A 26,577-nucleotide genomic window follows, 5' to 3' on the forward strand; every position below is an offset into this window, starting at 1 on the left:
GATGTTTTTGCAGATATGTGATGTACAATTCTCCTGACAGGAGGAAAAAAGTATAACCAATAATGCCTTTACATCAAGGTATGACTAGTCCTTGGGCATGCAACATTAACTGCATTACATGCAGAAGTATTACCTGTCCCCAGTGTTGTGTAGGATGGGCCAGTGAAGGTTGTATTCAATTGGACTGCATATCATCTCATCAAATAAAGGTTTGTGCCGAACACCTTTGGTCACAAGTCATTCAAATAGACAGTTCTGCATGAGATGTCCTTGAGTGTTTGCAGGAAGAGATGGTAGATCCTGTCAAATGGCTCCCCGAGTAAACTGCCAATGCCATTTGGCAGAATATCTCATCAGAACTTTCAAACAAGCACTTTGAAACTTTCAATTAAGATCTTGCTTGGAGGGTGATGAGAGGGGCAGTTAGGCCTTTCATGTACAGCCAGAATCTCATTCCCTTGGGACATTAAGTGAGGACACTGGCAGAAATGTGACCGTCAATCATTTCCAGTCCATATTTGTCAATCAGGAAAAATATAGTTTCTTGAGGTTTTAGTTTAGTTGAGAAATACAGAGTAGGCCCTTGGGTCCACCAAGTCCATGCCGACCAGCAATCTCCGTACACTAGCACTATCCTACACATTCGGGACAATTTACAATTTTAACAAAGTCTAGTAAGCTACAAAACTGCACATCTTTGGAGTGTGGAGGAAAATGAACCACCCAAGTGATGCCATCATGGGGAGAACGTGCAAATTCTGTACAGACTGTATATGAAGTCAGGATCGAACCTGGGTCTCTGGCGTGGAAAAGCAGCAACTCTGCTGTTGCACCACTGTGCTGCCCCACATTATAATTGGTTCATCTCATAAAACTGCATAAATCTGCACGGTTGCATCTAGGCTGTTGCCAAAGGGACCCACAGAGATGATAATCAAACGCTGCTGTAGGATTATCAACTTGATAAAAAACACTCTATGTCCTGCCTGGCTGGGATTTGGTGGTCTTTCAGTGGAAGAAGCTACCCATGACTTCACTTTGAACATTAACAAATGTCATGTTCTAGAACTACATGCCGAGAGACACAACACGTTTAAGTTTGTGAAAGCTACTGCAAAGCGACCTGAAACGTCACCCATCCATGTTCTCCAGGGATGCCGCCTGACCCACTAAGTTACTCCAACATTTTGTGTCCTTTATATTCTTGCTTTTATTACCTGATCTAAGGTGTTTAATAATTCATCTTCACTTTTTTAAATTAATGGGATGGAAAACCACTGATCACGGTATAATTTTGTTATTATTGCTAAAGAGGAGATCTGGAGTTTTAACAACTCACATTTTAGCATTTCATTACTATAACAGTTCATTTACTGTACTTTAGCATGCAAGTACAAATTGAAATTTGAGGTAACTTCCAGAAGTTCATTTATGCATTTTAAATTTTGACCTGCATGTCAAACAAATCTTTTGAACTAATAAAATGCTCAGATTTCTTCTTTAAAAATGAATACACAAGGAAAATAAAGAGGCACATAACTAGGAGTCTAGTCAGTCGACTCACTTTTCTATCTATAGATACCACATTTACCACACTAAGCAGTTGACCAATAATAAACTACAAAACATACCCAGATGAAATAAAAAACCTAAGAATTTAATAACTAGTTTATTTTATCTTTCCTTTCCAGGAGGAGAATGGATGGAAGGAAACAAAACATCTTCACAGAGTAAGGGATGTATTTTGGAAAGTTCCACAACACTGCCCAAAGGAATGTGGTTAAAGTGTTCATCAGCTGAGGTAAAAAAAATAACCAGTTGTGACTGACTTTGCTGAGATTTTGAAGAATAAAAAGCTAACTACAGTATATTAGATTTCATAAAAAAAAAGTGTATTCATTTAAGTCTACAATTGTGAAATGTAATTTGATTATTTACATTTATTCAGATATAAGCATCAGGGATGAATATTACCTTTTCAATATCATTTAAGTGACTTCAGCAGTTCCTGAAAAAATTGCATCTCCAATAACTTTTTATATTAAGTTTATTCCTTCATAGAATTTTGACAAATGGCTATCCCAATTCACAGTATAAACACAGACGTGAACAGTCTGTCATACAGCTGGGCCCACTGGTCCTTTGGTCCAACTTGTCCTAGCAATGCAAAGCATCCTGCTGATCGAATCCCATTTGTCTGTATTTGGCCAATATTCCTCTGAATCTTTCCGATCCATGTACCAGTTCAAAGGTTGTAATTGTACCTGTCGCTATTACTTCCATATACCCACCACTCTCTTGAATGTCCCTCAGGTACCCTTTGAATATTTTCCCTCTCATCTTAAACCCATGCCCTCTTGTTGTAGACTCCCATTACTGTGGGGAAAAGACTGTGACCGTCCACTTTGTGTGTACATCTCATGATTTTATAAATCTCAGCCTTCCTCATTTCAGAGAAAACAGACCAAGCCTATTCGATTTCTCCTTACAACTATAGCTATCCAGTCCAGGCAACATCCTTGGGGATCCTTTCTGCACCTTCTCGAATGTAATCACATTCTTTCCATTGTATGGTGAACAGAACTATGCACAATATTGCGGGTGCAGTCTCACCAACATACTATATAGCTTTAACATGACCTCCCAACTTTTGCGCTCAAAACTCCATCTGATAAACAAGCATACCATACACCTTCATCACCTTGTTTACCTATGTTACCATTTTCAGTGAACTGTTTACTTGTAACCTTAAGTATCTCTGTTCTACTACATTTACTGTAATTTACTATACAAGTTTAACTTGCATAGTAAATGATAACAAAGTCCTACTCTAGTTTAACTTTCCAAAATGCAGCACCTCGCACTTGTCTGAGATAAATTCCATCTCCAATCCCCTTGCCCACTTTTCCAGTGCATCCAGTTCCATTGCCCACTTTTCCAGTGCATAGAAAGCCAACCTTCTCTGTCCACTGCAAAAGTTTTGGTGTCAATCGCAAACTTAACAATCATGCCACCTACTCTCATTAAAATGTATACGATGAACAACAAGGGAACCAGCTCTGATCCCTGTTGCAAGCCTTACAGAAAATAACATTTGTGGCAAGCGTGTTTCAGATGCATAATTAAAAAAAGTATATGCAGAGTCTGTCCTTAATTTCCACTGTGCTTTGCTCTGCCACCAATCGATAGTAAGAGATTGGAAAAAGCCATGTGGATACTTAAGGCTACATAACCTGAGCATTATTATTTTGGCGATATATTCAACTCAATTTGAATTCATAAAGACACAGCACAAGGCAATTAATTTTCCACAATTTATTACCAATGCGAAAGTAAGTGTATGCTAATGGAAGTTTCATTAAAAAAAATTCAGGACCATTGCACCACAGAGAGCTTTAGAAAGTCATTGTCATGTTATGCAAAGTTTTGGTTCTAAAAATTCAGTAGGTCCCCTTTTACTGAAAAATAAATTCACACAATTTACAATTTAAAAATGCACTCATTCGCTGTTAAGACATTTTCATGTTTCAGACCCAAACATAGCAGAATAAACCCACTCATTCATTTCAACTTGGCATTTTGGTACATTTGGTAAAAATGTTTATGATGAATGTTTAAATTGACTGGAAATAATAAAGTTAAGAGCACAACCCTAATCACTGGTTTGTATGCAACTATCAGGGTATGCCAATGTCAAAGCAAGTGATTAACACACTTGAACAGCACTAACATTCTGGAAACAAATCCACATATATCTACAAAACCCTAGTTTAAACTATTTAATCAGAACTGTACATTAAATTTACAAAGAAAAACTGCAGGACAAGAAAAATACTTTAAAAAAATTAATCTCTGTATTATTAGAACTACATAAATACAGACCAATACCACAATGAAAAGATGGTGTGAACTATATTGCCAAATATCAAAATCCTTCAATACTTTGCATGTTGATACTGATACAAAACCACATTCTGAAATGGCACAGCCAATGAAAATGTAAGTTGTTAAATTCAGTTCCAGTAGCTCAGGAGAAAGAAAGTGACGATGTTTAGGAACATGCTGCATGATCAACTGCAGCCATGCTGGAATTAGCTCACCACCCACGCTCGCAAATCAATATGCAAAATAACATAGAATACTTGTCAATATAGAAGCAACTGTTGCTTGACGCAGTCCGTCCGGTTAAAGCCCAGGCACTTTAATTTTGTATGAACTGTCAGACTTCAGTGTGTTGCTGAAAATCCAATGGTGGAATAGTTACATCATCAAAGTGGCCTTCATCCCCACTTTCATAGTCACTCATCATGACTTCCGATTCTTCCATCTCACAGCACGCCGAGACATCAGAGCAAGAGGCGGTAGTAGACGTGTAGACAGACATGGAGATATTATCCATGCTGGGTGCTTCAAAGTCATCGTTATACGTTAAGGAGTAGGATGGGTAGGTGCCCCGGTAGCTGTTTCCTGCGGGGACTGCATTCTGGCATTCTGAGAGGTCCGCTGAATAGTGGTGGTGGGGGAGATACTGGTTCATGTTAAAATGCTGTTTATTTTGCGATGTTGAATTCAGACTTGCTGCAGTGGGCATGTCCCGTGGAGGCTGTATGGAATCAAACTCATTGTATTCCGGGGGCAAAGGCGGCAGTTCACCGTGAATGGGGAAATCATCTGGAGGCGGTGGGAAATCACTTTCAATGTCATACCCTCCAGGGTAGTAGTCCGTGTCAATGGCATTGGGATCAGAATAAAGTGGGGCGGCGTGCTCTGTTACCTCATACTGCGGATATTCCTGGATGCCAGGCAGTTGAACATTGGGCATCCAATCCGATGTGTCCCAGTGATATGCTTTTCCAAAGGGGGGGGGAGGAAAAAGAGGGAGAAAAATTAGAATGTTTTATTTTGAATTGTACATTTATTATTATCAAAGTCAAAAACACGACACAGAGAACAAATGGTATGGAAGAACATATTGTTAGTCTGCTGGGGGTCACCAAGGTGCACAAGGACATGGGATGGTGGGCACCAAATCCCCCATTACAGATTGCAGAGACACATATTCTGTTACCTGCACACTTTAAAAATATGACAATTGACAGCTGCACATAGCCATTTACATGTATGGTTTTAAACCAGCGGGCAATGTTATTCTGGTTACATTTCAAATGCAGTGGCTGATTTGCAATAAAAACAGGTGAGATCGAGTTTAAAACATAAACCTTCTATATTGTCTACCGACCACATTAATAGCTGAACAATGGATTAACATTTCACTCTTGCAGCTACACCGGTTACCGTGCTGTGAATGTTAAAGTGCAAGATGCACAGCTTTAGTGAGTAGGAGGGGGAAAGAAAAGGCATGCAGACAAAAGTCACCTCTTGGATTCTTGAGGTCATGACCCGCAAAAGTTTCTTTAGATGGCAAAGAAGAAAGAGAGGAAGAAAACATGAAATATTAAAGCATCAGGATATTAAAGAAATCTCCATACCAACATTCCATATGCTTGCTTGCAACAAACAATTTTAATGCCCACTTACAGTGCCCTCCATAATGTCTGGGACAAAGACCCATCGTTTATTTATTTGCCTCTGTACTCCACAATTTGAGATTTGTAATAGAAAAAAAAATCACATGCGATTAAAGTGCACATTGTCAGATTTGAATAAAGGCCATTTTTATACATTTTGGTTTCACCATGTACAAATTACAGCTGTTTTTATACATAGCCCCCTATTTCAGGGCGCCTTAATGTTTGGGACACATGGCTTCACAGGTGATTGTAATTGCTCAGGTCAATGCGCCATTGCCTCCTTAATATAAGAGAGCTCTCAGCACCTAGTCTTTCCTCCAGTCTTTCCATCACTTTTGAACATTTCAAAATCCAGCGGCGACAAATGAAATGTTGCGACATTTGAAAAAACACCGCATGTCAAACGTCATCACACCGCGTCACCGACGCAAATTTTTCGATTACTTTATACGTCAGTTAATGATGCCGGCAGTCGCGGAAAAAATTGCCATGTGCTTCACAAAATCAAGTTTTTAACATCATTAAGAAAGAGAGCACTGGTGAGCTTACTAATCTCAAAGGGACTGGCAGGCCAAGGAAGACCTCCACAGTTGATGGCAGAAGAATTATTTCTATAATAAAGAAAATCCCCAAACACCTGTCTGACAGATCAGAAACACTCTTCAGGATTTGTCAATGACCACTGTGTGCAGAAGACTTCATGAACACAAATACAGAGGCTACACTGCAAGATGTAAAGTTCAAGGCAAAGAGGAATAGATTTAATAGGAATCCGAGAGGTAACTTTGTCACCCAGAGGGTGGTGGGTGTATGGAACAAGCTTCCAGAGGAGGTAGTTGAGGCTGGGACTATCCCATCATTTAAGAAACAGTTGGACAGGTACATGGATAGGACTTGTTTGGAGGGTTATGGACCAAGCGCAGGCAAGTGGGTCTAGGGTAGCTGGGACATTGTTGGCCAGCGTGGGTGAGTTGGGCTGAAGGGCCTGTTTCCACACTGTATTTATCTATGACTATGGCTGGTAAGCCACAAAAATAGGACGGTCAGGTTGCAGTTTGCCAAGAAGTACTTAAAAGAGCAATCACAGTTCTCGAAAAAGGTCTTGTGGACAGATGAGATGAAGATTAACTTATATCAGAGTGATGGCAAGAGCAAAGTATGGAGGAGAGAAGGAACTGCCCAAGATCCAAAGAATACCAGCTCATCTGTGATATACGGTGGTGGGGGTGTTATGGCCTGGGCATGTATGGCTGCTGAAGGTACTGGCTCACTTATCATCATTGATGATACAACGGTTGATGGTAACAGCATAATCAATACTGAAGTGTATAGACACATCCTTTCTGCTCAAGTTCAAACAAATGCTTCAAACCCCATTGGTTCATTCTACAGCAAAACAATGATCCCAAACATATTGCTAAAGCACCAAAGGAGGTTTTCAAAGCTAAAAAATGGTCAATTCTTGAGTGGCCAAGTCAATCACCTGATATGAACCCAATTGAGCATGCCTTTTATATGCTGAAGAGAAAACTGAAGGGGACTAGCCCCCAAAACAAGCACAACCTAAAGATGGCTGCAATACAGGCCTGGCAGAGCATCACCAGAGATGACACCCAGCAACTGGTGATGTTCATGAATCAGACTTCAAACAGTCATTACATGCAAAGGATATAACAAAATACTAAACATGACTACTTTCATTTACATTACATTGCTGTGTCCACAACATCATGGTGCCATGAAATGATGGGGACTATGTATAAACACCGCTGTCATTTCTACTTGGTGAAACCAAAATGTATAAAAATGGCCTTTATTAAAATCCGACAAAGTACACTTTAACCACATGTGATTTTTTTCTATTACAAACCTCAAATTATGGGGTACAGAGGAAAATAAATAAATGATGGGTCTTTGTCAAAAATATTATGGTGGGCACTATACATTTGAAAGAGCAGTTAAGTGCTGTTTATCGAATGAGTGATTTTTAAAAAGCTCTTTTTAATATAGAATGCCCTTGAAAATTTTCCATTGTAGTAACAACAAAGTAAATTCCAAATATTGGAAAATTTGTAAGGTATTGAAAGAAGAGATACCGAGAAGTTGTTTACTCCAACGAGATGGCGCTGAACAATACTGAGACTTTTTCTCCTCGTGTGTCAGCCATTTCAGACTGAGATAGGATACTTATTCATAAAAAGGCTGAACATTTTTTTTGAATTCTATACCTCTGAAGTATGTGGAGATTCAGTTGCTGAGCATACCCAAGGCTGAAATCAAAACCGACTTTTGGACTAAGGAACCTGATGGACATGGAGATCACACGAGAAATGGATTTGAACGAGAGGATAAGCTTTGATCATCTTGCTGCAAAATGGAGAAAGCTCAAGGTGCCAGATGGCCTACTCCTACTTCCATTTGTTCTATATTTATGACTTTCGTCTCATTTCATCATTCTAACTTTAAAAAAACTTCATGAAAGATAAACTGTGAAATGTTCCAGTAAACAAAAACTGTAGCTTCAAGTAAGATGAACTCAAATATGAAGATACATGAAAAAAAGTATTTTAATATATTGCATAAAGTGGTTCAAAAAAGTAGTTTACATTAAAGTAATATTTAAGCATTCAGTCAATCAATTTTTAACACTCATGTGATGATTTCGCCTCATAGTCAATTCCCCTACCTTGAGAGATTATCTGATATTTTGAGAATGGGTTCTGAAATAAAATGTTTTCTCTTAATTCTGACACGGAAACTATTGCCCTACTGCCAAGTCTGAAATGTCAATAGATTTGAAATTAACAATAATTCCAGTCTAGTAATTAATCCCCACCTCTTTTCCAGCTTTCTCCCCCACCAAGTATGATCCCAGGAATGAGTGGGTTAACATATGATGAGTGTTTGACAGCACTGGGCCTGTACTCACTGGAATTTAGAAGAATGGAGGGACACCTCATTGAAACGTACTGAATAGTGAAAGGCTTGGATCGCGTGGATGTGGACTTCTAGTTTCCACTAGTGGGAGAGTCTAGGACTAGAGGTCATAGCCCCTGAATTAAAGGCCATCCCTTTAGGAAGGGAATGAGGAGCAATTTCTTTAGTTTGAGGGTGGTGAATCCATGGAATTTGTTGCCACAAAAGATTGTGGAAGCCAAGTCAGTGGATATTTTTAAGGCAGAGATAGATTCTCGATTAGTACAGGTGTCAGGGGTTATGCGGAGAAGGCAGGAGAATGGGGTTGGGAGAGATCAGCCATGATTGAATAGCAGAGTAGACTTGATGGGCCAAATGGCGTAATTCTGCTCCTATCACATGACCTATGACAACAATCAGTCTAAAGAAGGGTCCTGATCTGTAGTCACCTATCCATATCTTCCAGAGATGCTGCCTGATCTGCTGAGTTACTTTTAGTTTAGCAGAACAAAATAGTTGATTCATATTTTCTGAGCTCTCAGACAAACGGTCATCTGGATTCTTTTGTTTTACAGATGGGCACTGATCTTCATAATCTATGGTTTCTTCTGCTGCTAGTAGTGCTTCTACCCATCGTTCAAGCACTCTATACCATAAATGGCCTTTAGACAATTATACATAATACTTTCTCAGAGAATCTTGGTACTTATTTATAGTCAAGTCTACAAAATGGAGGAAGGAATGAGTAACACGAGGAATGCTATATCAATTTCACATCATAAATAGAGAGGTGTATCTTCAACTGATCCACGTATTCCTCAACAAGTATAACACATAAACCAATAAGGATGCCTTCAGCAATTGTAACTACGTTTATGCACAGGGAAAGCAGAAATAGAAAAGTGTGAGGTGAAGGAAAAATCAGTCTGAAACCACTATAGTTTGGAGCATGAATTTAAAAAATGCTCTGGTTGGTTCTTATTTTAAAAGTGAATAGAATACTGTTTTTCAAAATAATAATATTGATGACCACTAGTCAATAGATAAACAGCACTCACTGCATTTGCATGACAGTGTTATAGACTTACAACATAGAACAAGGTTCAAGTAATCACAGTACACTTAGAACTGAGCTTTGTAAAAAAAATATACCTTCTTTTTCTACCGAGTCAACAACTGCATTGACAAGGTGTATTACAGTCACTATGGAAGCTTGGAGGAGGATAGGGAAGGAGTAGATTAAAATAAATTTATAATTAGTACAAGAAGTCAAGATATTCATCATTTATTTATCTGAGCATTTCTGCTATTTAAAATGCAACTTTAAAACATACCGCACAAAGTTTCCAGCAACAAGAATATTTAATTGGCTAATGGAATAATTTTATTCACATCAATGTTAAATACCCGTGGAATCCATTTGGGGTGATAAGCATTTGGCAATTAGTTTTCTATTTGCATGATTGCTTTGTAGGGTTTTCAGAAACTTCACGAAAAATGGAAAGGCAAATATTGTCAAACTCAACGTCACCTACTACCTCAATAAAAAAAAGTAAATTCAAGGAAGCTATATTGTCTATTTAGATAGGAGCTGGTGCTTCTCAATATGTCTCCTGTAGTTCCAGAAACTCATGCAAGTTGAAGCTTTAAAAAGCTACAGTACATTTATTTGCAGGAAAAAAACCTCCAAATTCCTTTAAAATGAATGTTGAGGGTGAAATGTAAGCTTTAAGGACATTATACCTCAGGCACAATTTACATACTGAAGAACTTAAATGCGAGATACTCCATCTGTAAGCAATTAATATCACATAAATTGCTGTGAATTTCACCTACAAAGCCCTGTGCAAGTAATTTCTGGAACACAACTAGAAACAGATTTATAGATGGTTATACAGAATTTACTTCACAAACAATCTAATTTCTTCAGTTAATTCTACTGGATTGATTGTGGTATGCTACAGAATTCAAAGCGGGCAATAAAAACAGCCAATGTACTATTCAGTTATTTTGGAAATATACTTTCTGTAAGATTGCATATTTGCTGGGAAAGTTGTACAGTACACCAACTCTAAAGGGTCCATGATAAACAAAGCTGCAAAAACAAACCAGTAGAAAACTTTACCAATAGAAAAGTGTCTAAAAACATTTTTATGCTCAGTCAGAAAAAAAATCCTGCATTCCCCAAATAAGTCTCTATGAGATGTTTCATTTATACCCGGAAGCTACTAAAATGTTTGCAAGCACAAACCATGAATAAGAAAATTATTATTTGATCTCCTGTGGCAGTCAACCTCAGGCAGCATCATAAAAATGAGAACATGCAGCCTATTTTGCTGCACCCTTGTCTTCCTATTTTCCACAGTTGCTCCGTGATATCTTTTATTAACTTTAAACAAAAATCTGTTGGTTCTACCCAATTTCCCAAGCTTATTTCCTTTAGAATAGCTTGTGCTTTTCATTCAAGGCTAATGCAAGTTGCAACTAATGGATTAGATTTTAACTTCCTCTGCCCAATGAGTTCGTTTTCTTTTCTATTTCAATAATAAACTCTATTCATTGGCCTTGCTATTGCACTAAACTCTGTTTAAGAAAGTGTTGCACTTATGAATGATCCTTCATGGCCTTGCGTGTATCAAAGTGGTTTGCACTCAATTTAAGTATACTCACTTGAATATAGAATAGTGCAGCACAGGAACAGGCCTTATGGCCCACAATGTCTGTGCTGATCATGATGCCAAGTTAAACTAATGTCATCTGCCTGCAATTACTGTTGTAATAAATAAAATGTATTATTATTATTATTAATAATGCTCATAATTTTGGCTGGGTAGTCAGGAAACTTGCAAGAATGAGTTACCTGCCTCATTAATCGTAAGAGAACATGAACCCTCAACGTGTATAAGAGTCTGAAGAAGGATCCAAACCCAAAATGGCGCCTGTCCATTCCTTCCACCTTCTGTCCATTCTGCCTGATCCACTGAGTTCCTTTTGCTCAAGATTCCAACACCTGCAGCTCCTCCTGACTCCAGTTCACTTTAACAATGTGTTGGAATGTTTATTCATAAAATGCATGTGTATTACATGCTTGCAATCCTTTCCACCTTTCACCATCCTTTCAACTATGCCCTACAAGCCAGTCATCAATTTGTTCCATTGCTAATAATCATGCCTTAGGTTGTTAAGGCTCCATATTGTGGAATTCCCTCTCCTTATAAAATGTCCTTCAATATCTGTTTATTATCCTCCCCTTCTCTCTGACACAAGGTCAATTATTTTTCCTTACACGTCTGAAGATATTTGGAATATCTTTTAAACAATCTCAAATATATACGGCAAACTGCTGCTGGAGGACCACTATATTAAAGTAAAGCTGTTCGAATCTCTGATGCATAGAAGTCTACAACATCAAATTGCTTATTAATCCTAAATTCATGGCAATCTTATTTCAGAGAGGCCAAGCGATGGATGGAGCAGAAAATGAAAGAAAATTGTAGTCTAGAGGAATGCAGGGAGTACCTCTAATGCAGGGAATACCTCTAGAGGCTTTACTCTCCATCTGATTGACAGAGAAATGGAAGCTGCTGAAATTGGTCTGTGAAATGCAAAGTGTGTATATTATAGGGAATTTATAGCAGCTGGCTCAACCGATCTATGGAAGTTTAAACATGACGTTCAATGAAAATGATATTATGATATTTTGACTTGATTTTCACCACGAATATGCCACAAGCAGAGGTACAGTGAGAATGGAGGGTCCAGGAAAGGGCAGTCATTGTAGTAGGTGTGGAAAGGGTTGGAGATTTCTTAATATTCAGAGCGGAATTAGCACATATAGAGCTCATTTGGATTTGGGGATTGGCTCTGGAGAGTCATACTGGATCCTTCCCATTGCACTGTATCTATGGGAACAGAAGTGTGGGAGATGAAACCCTGGGGAACATTTTGCTCAGGTTGGTTTTTGAGTAGTATAGCCTGTGCAGCACTTTGAACTGTATCAGGCAGTGCCTGGCATTTAAGGAGCAATAGTGGATGTATTGTAAGCTCTCATCCCATATATCGTTGGACATTTGTTGACCCATCTCATCGTCCCATGCACGCCTGTAAACCTCAGATGATGAGGTGCTGATGTTTTGAAGGACATTGTAAATGTAGGATATCAACTTCTCTGTATCTGCATGTCTATTCAAACATTAATCGAGTTTGTCTGGACCATCCAGAGGAGTAGTCTTGCCTGTATGTTCTCACATAGTCCCTAACCTGGAGGTATCTGAAAAAAATATCAGTGTTCAGATCGTATTTCTCCTGCAACTCTTGGAAGGAGGAGCATTGTGGGAGGTGATCATTTTGCAGTAATAGTAAAACAATTGTGAATTAATAATAAAACTATTGATTTGTGCATCTGACAAGGCCAGCATTTGATGCCATCTTCAACTGCCCATGAGAAGGTGGGGGTCAACCACCTTTTGGAACTGCTGCAGCTTCGTCTTGAAGAGTTCCAGTTTTTATATTTCCAAATTAAGGATTGAATTGTTTGAAAGATACAGAATGGAAACAGGCTCTTTGGCCCACCAAGTCTACACCGACCAACGTTAGTGTATAACTTGGAGGGGAAAGTGCAGACGCTGCCCTTGGGAGTTCTTGGTAGTAAGTGATTGCAATTTTGGGAGCTGCTGTCAGGGTTGCCTGGCCGGGTAACCACAACATATTTTGTAGATGGTACACACTGCAGCCACTGTGTACTGGTAGGTGGGAACGAACACTTGGGGTGGTTGAATGGGTGCAACTCATATAGGTGAATGTAGTGCTACTCAAGTAGCACTACACTCATCCAGTTATTCCATCATCCTCTTGACTTGTGCCTTGGTGAATGTGGAAAAGGTGTGGGATATCAGTCCGTGAGTCACACCCCCTGGATATCCAGCTTCTGTCTGTCTTGCACATGGTGTTTGGCTGGCTAGTTCAGTTGACCTTCTGGTCAATGGTGACCCCAAGGATGTTGATACTTGGTAACTCAGTGATGGTAAAATTACAGAATTACAAGTGTAAATGGATTATACTCTCTCTTGCTAGAGGCAATCATTTCCTGGCACATATGTAATGGAAATACTACTTGCCATTTATCAGCCCAAATCTGAATGTTCCTCGGCCATGGTGCAAGCAGACATGAGGTACTTCATTTTGGCACAGCTATTGAAATTGAACACCGTACAGCCCTCAGTGAGCTTACAATGAAAGGAAGGTAATTGATGAGGCAGATGAAGGACATTGTTCCGATCAATGTTTTGCAGTGAAATACAGTGTTTTGTACACTAGGGTAAGTTGGGTCGAAGGGCCTGTTTACTAGGGTAAAACACTGCATATAATAACTTCATACATCTTCCTATGTTACATCTCTAATAATTGAAGTATCTCTATCTACTGTCTATTGACTTCCATTTTACTAGGACCTTGATGCCACATTCAGTTACATACCCCCTTGATATGAAGGTCACTCTCACCTCTGGTCCATCTCTGGACCATGGCTATGTGGAAGTAAAACACAAATAGACAGGCTAATGCTCATATGTCTCGTGATAGTATTGTCAATTACCCCTCCATCTCTTGGTGTTGGCAGTGGTTTATTATAGTCATGTGCACCGAGATAGAGAAAAATCTTGTTTCGCATATTATCCAGGTATATCTTACCATGCGTGACTATATCAGATAAGAGAAAATAAACAGAGTGCAGAATATAGTGCTGAAGCAACAGAAGTAAATGCAGTTTAATAGTGCAAGATGGAAAAAGAGGGAGAGGGAAAGAGAGAGGGAGAGAAAGAGAGAGAACAGGCCCTTCGACCCAACTTGCCCACACCAACCAACATGTCGCAGCCAGCAGTTTCTCTGCAGAAATTCTGCAGTTTCGAGACCAGTTGCTATAACAAGCGGTGATGCATCTTGATAGGCACTTTTAGATGTTACTGGGAGCCAGTAGGGACATGCCAATTCCCTTTGTCTTCTGAGGAAGTAGAGCGTTGGTGTGTTTTATTGGCCAAATTGTTAATGTGGTTGAACCAGATCAAATAGTGGGTAATATTTACACCTACAAACTTGAAGCACATGAACATCTTCACTTAAGCATCATTGATGCAGACTGGGGCATTTCACAACCACAGTTATTGAAGGCAATGACCAGCTTCTCAATGTTACTGTCATTGAGGGGGATGTGGTTGGCTTGATGAGAGGCCAAGGACTCTATCTCCTTTGTGTACCCTGTCTCATTGTTGTTCAAGATCCATGGATCCATGGATCAGGAGGAGGAGGAGCCATCTTGGGGAACGGCTGCTAACCAGCAGCCGTTCGTTTAATTCATTTTTTCTTAAAGTTTTTAGTGAGCCTTGTTCTTCGTTTGTTGGAGAAATGGACTTCTTAATGTGCGGAGAAGGAGGTAATTATACTTCTAGGTCCCTACCTGGTTGGTGAGGCAGCTTTTTTCTCCGGGCTGCCCGTCGACCCGTCCTCGTGGCCTACCAGTGGGCGTGGAGCGCCGTTTCCTGGCGGGGACCGCCCAGCACCTCGGCTTCGTTGGACGCACAGCGCTGGAGCGCTATCACGGAGCGGAGGATGCCTTGCCTGGGTCGCCACGCTGGAGCTCCGGTGAGCCGTGACCGCCAAGATCAACACCTCCGGGCTGCGGAGCGGAGCGGGCGGCGCCGACTTTAACATCGGGAGCCTGGGAGCTCCAACCCGGCGCGGCCCTGTCGGCTTTGGAAGCCGACAATCCCCTGCTAGGAAGCGGCCGTTCCAGGTGGCCCAGCCGCTGTGAGGACTCTCCCGACGCCGGGGCAACACCAACCGGCCAGAACGGCCAGGAACATCGGGCCTCCATAGAGGCAATAGCGGTGGCCTCAATGGGCCTGACTTTGGGTGAACTGGGGATGAGGACTGGACATTGTGCCTTCCCCCACAGTGGTATCCATTGTGGGGGGATGATTTTTCTGTGTGTAAGTTAATCATGTTAGTCTGTGTCCAAGATGGCTGTCGGAAGGGAGAGTGGACGCTGGCGCGCTTTAGCTGCCGCTGTTCTCTCTTCACATTGTGTTTTTTGATTTTTTGATTTTGTGTCTTTGGAGCGATTTCTATCTTTAATTTGTGTATTGATGATGTCCTTATTATTTATTTTTCACCGACTATGTTTTTTTTCTTTTCTGTTAATTTTTGTAAGGTGTCCTTGAGACTTTGAAAGGCGCCAGAAGATTTTAATATTGATAAATGTATTGTGATTTTATGTCCTGTAAGGTGTCCTTGGGTGTCCAGAAAGGCGCCAGCAAATAAAATGCATTATTATAAGATGTAAAAATTAAGGAAATCAATCCGACTTGCACCTTTGTTCGGAAGATACTGACATGCGCTTGGAGGTCGATTCCACAACAGTGCTACTTAGTTAAGTGGCAATAATTTAGTTAGATGGTGCCTAATAATGGCAGATAGCAGACCACCCAACTAAGCCTGAATCTGTTCTTGTTTGTAATCCACACATGGATCTGTAACACGTGTGTAAGATATGGGTAGGGTAGGACAAGGGGATTGCTACACCCTGCAATTTGTCCTCCAATTCAAAATTTTATGACCTAATTGTATTTTTAAGGAAAACACAATTACAGCTTAATTTACAGCTTAACCTCTGCTCCAGGATCCCACTGCAAAATTAGAAACCAATAACTGGGAAAATTTGCTCTGAATTTTTCAATGTCTTCTATGTAAACAAGCTTTTTAAATGTTTGAATTAAAGAGAAACATTGCAGAGCAGAAAGTCAGAGGAGGTGTGGTGCTTAACTTTAGACATTGTGTTTGCCTCCAGATTTTCTTCTTTTGTTATCTGTTCCAATCAGGTTTCATAGTCTGTTGGCACCAGTGTGGCAAGCAGTTAGAAACTAAAGGTAGACAGGTACTTCTATAATGCAAATCAGCAATGTAGGTGTGAATCCTGTAAACAACACTGGGTCAGTCTTGGTCCTCATGGTCGAAAATAAGCTTGGAAAATTCTCTTCACCCATACATTTGCACTATGGAAGTGGCAGGAAACCTGAATATGGGGTTTATGGCAGCTATTTGAAATTGATTTTTGAGGATCTCTATGAAATGTAAATTACTGATGTAGGTGGCTGGAACTCTCCAGAAATTTACTCCATCTTCATTAGTAAATTATACTCCTCTTAAAATAATGTGTTATATGTCAAGAGTGTAACAGCTAATTTACTAACTGTTACCCATGACTGCCAAATATAAAATTCTGCCATAAAACTTTCCGAAATAAAGGTGGAAAAAAACATAATCCCTGTTTAGTTTTGATCATTTGTATGTAGGTTGTCAAAAGCATAATCTTGAAATTAATCTACAATTTACAAACAAATGCATCCCTGCGGATGTACAATAAGCCAATTGACCTTTTCTTGTCTGTATTCTTCAATCTGATTTATGATTCCAGGATTCATTTTGTATAATAATGCTCTACCAAATTATACACTGGTTTCTGGAGTGATTTCGAAAATATCACATAGAAGTTAGATTGCAGTAATCCAAAATTTAATTGTGCAGTTTGCAGTTGCAATTGCTGGCTTTGCTCTGAAGATAACATAGGGAGCTCCATTTCCATTCACCACATAAGCATTCTTGTACTATTAACTTCTGTTAGGTGACTCATTTAAATTCATCAAAAAACGATCATTGCAGATCATTTACCTGGGGTAAAATGCTAGATCTCAATACAGCACTAACAAATAGACCTCCAGTTAATGTTCATCCTAATTTGGATTTTTAGAGTGTTCAATCCACAGCTGAACAGCATTTTGTAGCTACATTACATCAGCTTATTTGTAAGTACTTTTTAACTAAAACAAGCAGTCAAAAATATCTACTCCCAAGAGTCAAATAATACCTCGTCAGATACTTGAGAAATTTTTATTTTTTAAAGAGTTTTCATTAAGAATCTATAACTAACTGTGAGACTATCAATCAATATCAGAGAATCCCATTTTGCTCAAGTACATCCTCCAGTACTCCTGCAATCAAACTCGTAACTGAATACTTGTTCAATCCTGTTCTTGCATATCAGTAACCGAAAACAGATAGTAGATAACACTAAAGCAAAATCAAATTGTAAAATATCATAAATCATCCATTGATTGAGATAGATAGAAGTCATTTACTTAATATAATGGGCTTCTATTTCAGTATGCAATAGTTGGAATTTTAGTGGATTTAGTGTTTGTAGTAACAAACAATGAAACCTCAGCTACTTATTGCAGGGAAATGTGCAAAAATGTTTTCCAGTAACTACTTTGAAGGGTTGAGATAAATGATATGCATTGAAATTCTATAAGCATTTAGAGTGTTCTAAAAGAGACAAATTAGTATTGGACATGACAATATAGATTTTGATGCCTTAAATTCTTACCATTGTCATCACACGATTCAGACTGGAAAGAACTAAGAGACTGGACCTCTGAGATGCTTCCCCGGGTGTTAAAAGGATGGCAAGCACTATCCTCAAGAGTCATTTTTGATGGACAGGATTCAAGATCCACCACTTTTGCTGTAAGTGAACAAAATTGATATGAGCTCTTAAAATCTGGTAACCGGAAAAGACACATGCTAAAGGAACCATTAGTGTAGAAATCTGGCAAAAGTGGATTTAAAATGCATGGAATCAGATGACCAAATCTAAAACAGGATTAAAACATTGAACGCCTGTTTGTAACTAATGGATTTTCTGGGTAGTGGGCAAGAAGCACTACACAGAAATGCAGAGACAACATTGTAGTCAAGTTTTAATCCACTAACATAAAACTGTAGATGCTGAATATCTGAAATGGTAAAGTGCAGGTCTTTCACCTCGTCCCAAATAGTCCTTACAGGGTAGCACAATGGCCAATCTGAAGAAGGGTCCCAACCTGAATTGTCACCCATCTTTTTTCGCCAGAGATGCTGCCTGACCTGTTGAGTTACTCCAACACTTTGTGTCCATCTTTGGTATAGACCAGCATCTGCAGTTCGTTATTTCAACATAATGGTGCAGCTGGTAGAGCTGTCGCCTCACAGAGCCAGAGACTTGTGTTCAATGCTATTTGTGTGGAGTTCGTACGTTCTCCCTGTGACCATATGGGTTTCCTCTGGATGTTCCGGTTTCTTCCCACATTCCAAGACATGCAGATTTGGACCTTAATTGGCCTCCGTAAAAAAATGCCTTAAGTATACAGGAAAATAATGAGAAAATGGGATCACAAAGAACCCACTGTGTAGGCAGGACCTACAGAGTGAATGGTAGGGCTCTGGGGACTGTTGTAGAGCAGAGGGACCTAGGAGTGCATCTGCATGGCTCCTTGAAGGTGGAGTCACAGGGTGCCCAAAAAGAAATTTGACACATTGGCCATCATCTGTCAGAGTATTGAGTATTGGGAGGTCATTTTGCAGTTGTATAAGCCATTGGTGAGGTCACATTTAGAGTATTGTGTTCAGTTCTGGGCACCATGTTAGAGGAAATATGTTGCCAAGCTGAAAAGGGTACAGAGAATATTCACAAGGATGTTGCCAGGACGAGAGGGTCTGAGCTATAGGGAGAGGTTGAATAAGCTGGGTATTCCTTGATGCGCAGGAGGATGATTGATCTTATTGAGGTGTATAAAATCATGAGAGGAATATATCAGGTAGATGCACAGAGTCTTTTGCCCAGAGTAGGTGAATCGAGGACCAGAGGACATAGGTTTAAGGTGAGGGGGAAAAGATTTAATAGGAATCTGATGGGTAGTTGAGGCAGGGACTAATCCAACATTTAAGAAATGGTTAGACAGGCACATGGATAGGAGAGGTTTGGAGGAATATGGACCAAATGCAGGCAGGTGGGACGAGTGTAGCTGAGACATGCTGGCCGGTATGGGCAAGTTGGGCCGAAGGGCCTGTATCCACACTGTATCACTCTATGACTCTATAACTAATGCAAATTGTTGTTCAACATGTGTCATGGTACACCAGTCATTGAAGGTAGGCATGCAGGTGCAGCAGGCAGTAAAGAAAGCGAATGGTATGTTAGCTTTCATTGCAAAAGGATTTGAGTATAGGAGCAGGGAGGTTCTACTGCAGTTGTACAGGGTCTTGGTGAGACCACACCTGGAGTATTGCATACAGTTTTGGTCTCCAAATCTGAGGAAGGACATTATTGCCATAGAGGGAGTGCAGAGACGGTTCACCAGACTGATTCCTGGGATGTCAGGACTGTCTTATGAAGAAAGACTGGATAGACTTGGTTTATACTCTCTAGAATTTAGGAGATTGAGAGGGGATCTTATAGAAACTTACAAAATTCTTAAGGGGTTGGACAGGCTAGATGCAGGAAGATTGTTCCCGATGTTAGGGAAGTCCAGGACAAGGGGTCACAGCTTAAGGATAAGGGGGAAATCCTTTAAAACCGAGATAAGAAGAACTTTTTTCACACAGAGAGTGGTGAATCTCTGGAACTCTCTGCCACAGAGGGTAGTTGAGGCCAGTTCATTGGCTATATTTAAGAGGGAGTTAGATGTGGCCCTTGTGGCTAAGGGGATCGGGGGTATGGAGAGAAGGCAGGTACGGGATACTGAGTTGGATGATCAGCCATGATCATATTGAATGGCGGTGCAGGCTCGAAGGGCCGAATGGCCTACTCCTGCACCTAATTTCTATGTATCTATGACTCATTGGGCTGAAGAGCCTGTTTGCATGCTGTATCTCAAAACAACTTACACTTCTTCCAATCTACTTCATGCATTGGTTATATTTCTATGTCCCCCCCCCCCCCCCCCCCGCATGCACCACATATTGGAGAAACCAATCACAGTGACTGTTTTTTGGAGCTCCTCCATGCAGTCCACAGGGGCAACCCCAAACCTACAAACGCCGATCATTAATTATCGATAACATCTCTACTCCGACCTGCCTATCTCCACTGTTCCAACTGGGCCAAAGCAAGCTTAAGGAATAGAACTTCCTTAAGTTATATGATATATGGTTATAACTTCACCTCCAGTCTGGGCATCTTGGAATTTTCAGGTCCTTAATTATTTCTGATAATTAGTTTTATGCTGTAATATCTGTACATTAAATCTTTTTTTTCCCTCATCACAGTCACTGTTTGATCCTGTTGGCATTTCCAGCCGTCTCCCTCTCCATAAAGCTGCCTGACCTGTAGACCTGGATTTTCCATTTTTATTCTGTTAATGGCTTCCTAATGTTTTCTGATTCACAAGAGGTTTCAAGGTTTCCATAGGCTTCAGTCGTTTGTTTGTTTGTGACCTCAACTGTTCATCAGTTCAATGGTTCATTTTTGTTACGAATGCACAACAGTGAGATTTTTCTGCACAACTACAAAATGCACTGTCGCCACAATTTTTGGCTGATTTAAAAAAAGAAAAAATAATAACCAGTTAATTAAAAATAGTACATGAGAGAGGGTCACAGAAACAGCTGTGACAGGAAGGGCAGAGAGGAGGAGCAGGAAGAGGCAGGCAACATCACTGTGTGAGCGAGTCTGGTCAGCATTCCCAGCTCTGTCCGGCACAACCCAGCCCTGACCCATGCAATTTGGGAAGGAGTGAGGAGGGGTTTAGGTGGGGTGGGTGGCGAGAGCAAGTGGAAATTCTCCATTCGTAGCTGACAGAAGATGCCTGCAGCCCCGTAACACCTGGCAAATACATTCCTATCCCTGGCAAATACATTCCTGCTGCTCTCCCAAATGCTGTCCGTAAGTTGGGTGTTCATAACCAGGGGAGGGCCTAGTACAAGCTTCATGAATGACAAACACAACAATCCCTTTTCAGAAAAATGCAGTGGTGGTCTGACATAACAAGACGATCAAAAGGTTACACAAATTTCCAATCAAATTTCTCATGCAACTTGCTTCTCATTCTAATGCTACTGAAGAAATAAAAGTGGAGTGCAAAACTAAGTAAGCAAGCAAGTTGTGTTCTTCTCAGACTTTGGCCAACAATTTGTTGTAGTATATTAATACGTACAAAAGGTTTGTTTCAATAAGTTCTGTGACACTGATTGGATCAAAAATGATTCCTTTGCACTGGAGGGCATTTTCCACAGCTGTTAATATATTTTGCAGTCTCTAGTTATGAATTTGTCTGATAACTGGGAGAAGTCTGTAGATGGCGATGAAACAGCTAAACTCTGCACATTCTGTCAATTCACTATAAAGAGAACACAAGTTCTCCCTCCGCCTGTTAAAACAGTCTTGTTTGATTACTGCAAAATCTCCATTGACAGTAAAGGCAGGGTACATTCCTTCTTAATATAAATCTCAGCTGCAAGTGGCTGAGAATTCTAGGCATTACTAAAATGGTGTGAGCAAATAGGCATGGTATTGTTCTACCTGCTCGTCAGGAGATGCGTGTGACTGAGTTCAGAATGAGGCATTAGAGAGAAAAGAAATAGCACATTTACCATGTGTAATAACTACAGTGGGATACGTACCATCGTAGTCATAGTCCCAACTTGGTTTTTGTATGGAATCGCAATCTGATGGAGAGTTGGATGGAGGAGGAGGAGGTAGGTTCGGAGCAACACTGCAAACGGCCACAGTTTTCCGATGTCCGTGCATAGAGTCTGGATTGAAGGTGCTGAATTCTGGATGCTCGGGTATTGCAGATCCTTCAAAAGAATTTCGGTCAAGATTGTTTCTGGAGTCACTTGGAATACTTGGAGTATAAGAGATTGGACGAACAGGCACCTGTGGTGGAATGTCTGAATAGATTGTTTTATTCATTTTAGAATCAAAGTAGTTCTTCTGCAAGAAAGAAGTGGTCGCTCCAATGCGTTTTTCACTAGCATCGTTATGATGCTTCTTTTTACAAACCTTCTTACGGAAGAAGACAAAGAATAAAACAAGGATAAATATGGTCGCGACAAAGATTATAATTCCAATAACTTCTTCTAGGCCAATGTTCCATGGTGTGGATATATATTTGTTAACCACAGTATCGTCACAAAGTTTTCCACCAAAGCCATGGCTGCAATTGCAGTTGAAGGACCCATATGTGTTTTCACACTTGCCTGTGTTAAGACAAGGGCTTTTGTAACATTCATCAATATCAGCAACACATCTAGGAATAAACAAAATAAGGTAATTTTCTGGGGGAAAAAAATAATAAATGGATTTTACATATATTTGAAGGTCATACTAACCTCTCTCCACGATAACCTGGTTCACATTCACAAACTGGGCCATCAAGACTATCGATGCATTTGCCATTATTTTTACATGGATTATCTTTGCAGTAAGGACCAACTTGACATCTGAAATCAACAAAGATCAAATTACAGGAATTGAGATAATAGGCCTCAACATTTTTCATTTAAAAAACGATTGAAATTAAAGAAGATGGCTAGGTTTGTGGGATGAGTGGAAATGGTTGTTATGGAGATTTAACATCAACAGTGGCTCAAAGTTGATGACTCGTAATGGCTGCCACTTGTTCACCCTGTTTACCTAAAGACTACCTTTTGTGGAATTACATTTCACTTTCCATTCACAAAAATGGAAACTTCTAGCACCAGAAAGAAGAGTCGTGCAACTGTGCAAGATGTTCAGAAAGGATTGAACATATGATTTTGCTGATAACGTACAGAAAAAAAATCAGTTCATGAATCTCAAGTACACTGCTAAAATATCAAATGCTTACCATTGCTACCATAATCATGTTTGAAAACCTATGATATAACTGTTTTAGGTGGGGTTTGGCAAGTTCTATACTTAGGAAAAAAGTTGCTGAAACGGGCCAAAGCATAAGAAACAATTAAGCATAAGAAACAGCAGGATTGCTCACCACTGCCTTGCATCTTCTTGACTTTTGCCCAAGGCCATCAATCATGAGGGTTAAATAATTACCCCCATTAACAATGATGAGTACCATTGTAACACATAAGACTATAGCTCGATGAAAAAGATTGCTTGTAGCCATGATTAAAAGCTTGGTGTTCCTCAACAATAAACAGGTTTAATGTCAGTTTGCTGGATGAACCAAAAATGCAAAAAACCCAGATGTTCCCGATTGCCTGGATTGAATAACCAAGCAGAGATGAAGAGCATCCAGACCATATTTAAACATTGGACAGCACAGCGGCATAGCTGGTAGACCTGCTTCCTCAGCACCAGAATCCCAGGTTCCTCCAGGTGCTCTGGATTCCTCCCACATCCCAAAGATGTGTAAATCTGCAGGCTCATTGGCTTGTGTAAATTTCCCAGAGGGTGTAGGAAGTGGATGCAAAAGTAAAATAACATAGAACTAGTGTGAACAGGTGATAGCTGGCATGGACCCGGTGGGCCAAAAGGAATGTTTCCATGGTGTAACTCTCAGTTAAAACACAAATGCGAAACTATGCCCCAACCTTACCAAAATACTGATTCTATTTTCTTCAAACTAACACAGTCACATTAAGAGATTGGGTGACAGCTACTGCAAATATATACCAATATTCATTAAATGGAAGCATGGAAATAGCTTTGATATTTTCTGGTTTGAAGGATGTTTTTTTAAGAATTAGAATTTCCATTAAGATTCATGTAGTATGAAAAATGCAATGTGATGGCATGTAATGTGAAAAATAAACTAACCTTAATCCCGTATATTGTCCTCTACACTGGCAGATATAATCATCATTCACTGGAATGCAAGTTCCACCATACAGACACGGGTTCGAAGCACAAGGGCTGACACCAATTTCACAATGAATGCCCATAAACAGAGAAGTGCATTTACAAAAGTAGCCTGCAAAAATGGAAGTTCATGCAAAATGTGATGATCATTAGCAATTAAAGAATCATCAAAACTACCATAAGCAATAAACTAAGAACATTTGAAGTGTTTAAGAAGGAACTGCAGATGCTGGAAAATGGAAGGTACACAAAAATGCTGGAGAAACTCAGCGGGCGCAGCAGCATCTATGGCTCATTTCCTTCGCTCCATAGATGCTGCTGCACCCGCTGAGTTTCTCCAGCATTTTTGTGTACCTAAGAACATTTGAATATTTGTTAAAATCAATAATCGGCAAATGAGGTGAAAAATGTACCAAAAGATTATGAATCTGTGTCCATTTAGTTCCCGTCATTAACTCAAATAAAAATTATTAACAGCACCAGAGTTAGCCATTTGGGCCACTCCATCTGTGCCAGCTAAAAGACCTACTCAGATTAATCAAGTTTTCTAGCTCTCCATTTGCAGCCTTGCTGGCTATAATACATCAAATGCTCAATTAAATATTTTTTGTAAATTAATATGAAAAGAAGATTGCTGTCCCAGAACATTTTACTCAGCGAGTTTATGATCTCCATTTCCTTAAATTAATGCTCCCTAATTAAATATTTCTTCACCAGTCCTCATTGCTGTGCTTCTGCTTGATGTACAACATGACTCATTTTCCACTTGACTCTCGGGAAAACAACTACAGCCAATTGTGTCTTCGCAACTACAATTCCGCAATCTGGCAAAATCCTTCTAAATGAATCACTTCTGGTTAGTCTCGGGCTTTCAGTGCTTCCTGTAAAGTAGTGATTGGACTCATACACAGTGTTCCAGCTGTGACAAAACTAGTGCTTTATACAGTTATAGCTTCACTTTCCTCCACTAGTATTCTATACCTCAACTAAGACTCTATGGGCAAGGTCCACAATGAACATTACTCCTCGGTTTTTCCTGCAAGAAACGACATGAAGGTGATGGAATGTTTTGAAAGTTAATGGAAATGTCATGAGGACAGTTCATATTACAGTTGAGGAGGTGCTGGATGTCCTAATTCATATAAAGGTAGATAAATCTCTCGGACCTAATCTTATATATCCAAGGACACTTAGATATATTGTGACACTTGGATAGATTGTGAGAAGCCAGAAAATAAATTACAGCAGCCCTAACTGAGATACATTAATCATCATTAGATACATGTGAATTGTCGGAGGACTGGAGGGTGGCTAATGCTCCTCTATACAAGGAGGGCTGCAAAGAAAAACTTGGGAACTAAAGACAAGCCAAACATTTGTGGTAAGAAAATTACTGGAGAGTATTCTGAAGAGTTAAATATATAGTAATATAGAAGGGCAGACATTGAGTGGGGATAGTCAGCATGACTTTGTGCATGGGAGACCGTCTCATGAATTTTTGAAGAAGAATCCAAGAAAGTTAATGAAGGCAGGGCTGAAGACTTAGTTTATATTATTGTGATATATACTGAAGTACAGTGAAAAGCTTGGTTTTACGTACTATCCAAACAGATCAGATATACCTTACATAAATGCCATCAAGTTAAACTCAAGCACAATAGGTAGAGCAAAGGAGAAGATACAGTGTATAGAATACAGAATGCAGCTCAGCATTGTAATGCATCAGTTCCATAGACAAAGACCAATGTCCACAATGGGGAAGAGGTGAACGGGACAGTACCCTAGCTTATGGAAGAACTGTTCAGAAGATGATAACAGCAAGGAAGAAGCTGTTAGTGGGTCTGGTGTTGCAAACTTTCACATGTTTGTACCTTCTGCTGGATGGGAGCAGAGAGGAGGAATGTGTGGGCTGGGACAAGTTTTTGATTATGTTGGCTACTTTTCCAAGGCAGCATGAAGTGTAGATGGAGTCAATGGTGGAAAATCTGGTTGGTGTGATGGACTGACTAGGCTAGATCTTACAACTCTGCAATTTCTGAATGCAGAACTGTATGTAGAATTGGCTTCACGGTAGGAAGCAATGGGTGCTGGTGGAAGGTTGTTTTTTTTCAAACTGGAGGCCTGTAGCTAGTGATGTGCCTCAGGGATCAATGCTAGGCTGTCACTACATCAATAATTCGGATGAGAATGTGCAGGGCATGATTAGTAAGTTTGCAAGTGACACTAAAATAGCTGCTATGAATGATAGTGAAGATAGTTATCAAGAATTGCAACGGGATGTTAATTAGCTGGGCAAATGGGCTGAGGAATGGCTAATGGGAGTGTAATTCAAATATGTGCGAGATTTTGCTAATTGGGAAGTCAAACAAGAGCTCGATCTTCACAGTGAACGATAGGGCCCTGGGGAGTATTGCAGAACGGAGGGATCTAGGAGTACAAAAACATAGTTCCCTGAAAGTG

The 26,577-nt window shown here is 39.9% G+C and overlaps 1 protein-coding gene across 4 annotated transcripts in view; it reads right to left on the minus strand.

Moving 5' to 3' along the window:
• Positions 1-3,304: 3,304 nt before the first annotated feature.
• fat1a (FAT atypical cadherin 1a) overlaps positions 3,305-26,577 on the minus strand; it is a 198,537-nt gene continuing 175,264 nt past the window's right edge. For all 4 annotated transcript variants that reach the window (XM_055635259.1, XM_055635251.1, XM_055635243.1 and 1 more), the window contains exons 23-29: positions 24,076-24,229; positions 22,647-22,757; positions 21,936-22,564; positions 17,884-18,021; positions 9,600-9,659; positions 5,377-5,412; positions 3,305-4,848 (exon numbers count right to left, since the gene is read on the minus strand). In XM_055635259.1, the coding sequence (XP_055491234.1) occupies positions 4,220-4,848; positions 5,377-5,412; positions 9,600-9,659; positions 17,884-18,021; positions 21,936-22,564; positions 22,647-22,757; positions 24,076-24,229 (1,757 nt within the window). In that variant the 3' untranslated portion in view covers positions 3,305-4,219. The remainder of the gene's footprint in view (positions 4,849-5,376; positions 5,413-9,599; positions 9,660-17,883; positions 18,022-21,935; positions 22,565-22,646; positions 22,758-24,075; positions 24,230-26,577) is intronic.

The sequence above is a fragment of the Leucoraja erinacea genome, chromosome 1 (genome assembly GCF_028641065.1).
Source record: "Leucoraja erinacea ecotype New England chromosome 1, Leri_hhj_1, whole genome shotgun sequence".
Classification (NCBI taxonomy): domain Eukaryota; kingdom Metazoa; phylum Chordata; class Chondrichthyes; order Rajiformes; family Rajidae; genus Leucoraja; species Leucoraja erinaceus.